Source organism: Theobroma cacao, unplaced genomic scaffold (genome assembly GCF_000208745.1).
Source record: "Theobroma cacao cultivar B97-61/B2 unplaced genomic scaffold, Criollo_cocoa_genome_V2, whole genome shotgun sequence".
NCBI classification, from domain to species: Eukaryota; Viridiplantae; Streptophyta; class Magnoliopsida; order Malvales; family Malvaceae; genus Theobroma; species Theobroma cacao.
The window spans coordinates 1-2,777 of NW_017235017.1; the positions used below are offsets into that span (position 1 = coordinate 1).

The 2,777-nt window shown below is 41.4% G+C and overlaps 1 protein-coding gene across 1 annotated transcript; it reads right to left on the reverse strand.

Moving 5' to 3' along the window:
• Positions 1-1,459: 1,459 nt before the first annotated feature.
• Positions 1,460-2,703, reverse strand: LOC108663978 (the record flags this gene model as incomplete). The annotated part of the gene is made up of 1 exon (XM_018129908.1): positions 1,460-2,703. A coding segment is annotated over one exon (1,244 nt), but the record flags the coding sequence as incomplete, so codon positions are not given.
• Between the last annotated feature and the right edge of the window lie 74 nt (positions 2,704-2,777).

Consider the following 2,777-nt stretch of genomic DNA (forward strand, 5'->3'; position numbering starts at 1 on the left):
ATTTTGTGCTTTATTCAATGGTTTACAATGAAATACAAATTATTAAGGAGTACAATGAATTTGATGATCCAACAAATGGGCTAAGTACTATAATTGGAATTTGATGATCCAACTATGCAATGGCATTTTCATAAATAATGGGAACTGTAATCAACTATAGAAAAAATATATAATTTTTTCCAACATTTTCTCCTCACTTCCACTAGCTTATTCTTCTTCTTCCCATCCTTCTTCCTCAATAAACGTTTTCCATATTGCATGGAAGCCATCCCTTGAAACATCCATAACTTTCTCAAAGTAACTTCAATTCTCATGCTTTGGTACACTTTTTCAAACCTCCATAACTAGGATAAAGTCTTTCTCTTCCATATGGACATCTTGTGTATCTTACTTTTCATTTAAACTCTGTCAAACTCAAGTTGAAATAGTATTATTCAATGCAAATATCAATGGCAACTTTGAAACAATCCCTAACAACTGATGTATGAAGGGCCACTATCTTCAGGTATGACACCGATAACATTATCAGAGTTTGTAGTCCGTATTGGATAGTGATTTCGTCTGTGCCCGGGTTGTCTACAAATTGCACATGCCTTGGGTCGACGTCGTCGAGCCGTCTGTTGAGCAGATGATGTTTCCTCGTTTGTCGGTAGAGATGCAAATGGAGTCCAGTAATTTTGTCTATTATGACCATATCTCTTGCATTGTGAACATCTACGTCGTCCGCTGCCTTCCCCAACTGATGGAATCCTTTTCCTCCTAGGTCTTCCCGCTTGACCTCGCCAACTTGGTGGCAAAATGACATTTTGTTGAACGTCATTAGGGATGTCTCACTCATTGAGATGCCCAACCGGGCGAATGGGAACCGCATATCCCTCTGCCCAAGATAGAGTTTTGTAATAGTCCGAGCAAAATTCAATGGCTGCATGTTTGCACTTACTGCCAAGGCAATGAAATCACAGATGGCAAACAATGTAAAAATTCAATTCATCATGCACAATATAACAAAACATGATTGCTCATACCTTATTGCCGCCATGGCATGCGTGCAGGGGAGTAGATCGGACTAGAACTCAACGCATAAACACTCCTTAGTGGAGAGGTTCACGACTCTGTCCTTACTCTCGCCTATAACTTGAAACTCCACCAGATCAATTGCTTGTACGAAAAAGTGACATGCTTCATTGAACAGTTTGTTCAACAGATCGGTAGCCCAAGGGCTGAAGGGTGTGGTCAAATTCAATGCCTCATTGTGCCAGTCATGGAACCAACGTTGAAACATGCCTCTAATGCACTCGATCAAGACCGTTATTGGCATTTTTCTTGCATGCCTCAGGCAGGAGTTAATACACGCTGTAGTGTTGGATGTCATTAGCTTGTATGGCCTTACTGGTGACCGTGCACGTGCCCATTTATCAGGGCCTAATCTCATGAGGTTGTCATAAGCAGGTTTGCAAAGCTATTTCAGCTTATTCATATGTTTGTCAAAATCGATGACCCTATAGCATTTGGCTACCATGGTGAAAATCGCTGCAACATCTTCGCGCTTGAACCTGTTTTTAACATTTTTCCCTAAGTGGTAATTACATAGACCGTGATGAGCGTCCTTGTACACTTTCTCAACTACATTCTTAATGCCAAAATGCTGATCAAAAATGAACATTGCATTTTCAGGACAACCAATCGCACGACGCAATTGGTTAAGAAACCACAACCAAGACTTTTCGTCTTCGACATGGCCAATGCCAAATGCAAGTGGATATATCTGTTCATTCGCATCTTTGCATACTACCACAAACAGAATACCCTTGAATCTGCCTTTTAGATGTGTGGCATCGATAGCGACTACAGGCCGCATTACAGCACTGAACCCTCGAATACATGATCCAAACACCCAAAAACAATATTTGAATCGTTGTTCCCCATCAGTAGTGACACACGTCACAGTACCGGGATTTTCACGTTCCAACATATGGAAATACGAGGGGAGGTGTTGGAATGACTCTTTCGACGGACCAAACATAAGACTCTCTACGTACTCCTTCACTTGCCAAGCCTTACCATATAGGCATCGCAATTCCCACTTGCGATTCATCTCTTCCATTATTTCCTTTGGTCTCAATGGGGTTACACAATTTTCTTGCACCCTGCTGGATATAAGCTCACCAATTACCCTCGCGCTCGCAGTTCGGTACCCACATTGCAAACCATCGATAGTACACGTGTGTACCTTATGCAACGTCCAAACATGACAATATTCTCCTTCAAGCAACTTCGTTGCACGCAAAGCAAACTTGCATGCCTTATCCTTACAACCAACCTCAAAACGAGCGTGACATGACTTTTTAACTCTAAACTCAAAATACTCTTTTAGTGCCAACATACTCAAAGCTCGTTTTAATTCAGCCTTCGATAGAAACACTTTTCCATGATATAAGTGGTTGTCCATTGATCTGGATTCCTCACTCTTAATTGTTTGGAAGGATATCATATCTAGCCCGAGAACAATCCATTGACGAGATACGCCTATATTTACTCTCTCTTGATCACTGTCATCAAGTGAATGAATGCCGTTCTCAAGTCCGATTGCGTTCTCGTAAATAGGGTCCGCACCCTCAACATCTTCTAATTCAACGGTTTTGTAATGGTCGTCCAACTCAACCTTTTCTAACACAATAATTATGGTATGACCTCTACTGCCATCTGCATGATTGCAATCAGGAATGTCGGTCTACTCAACTCTGTCGTCCTCGAACAATCTTCATGTCCGCCAACAT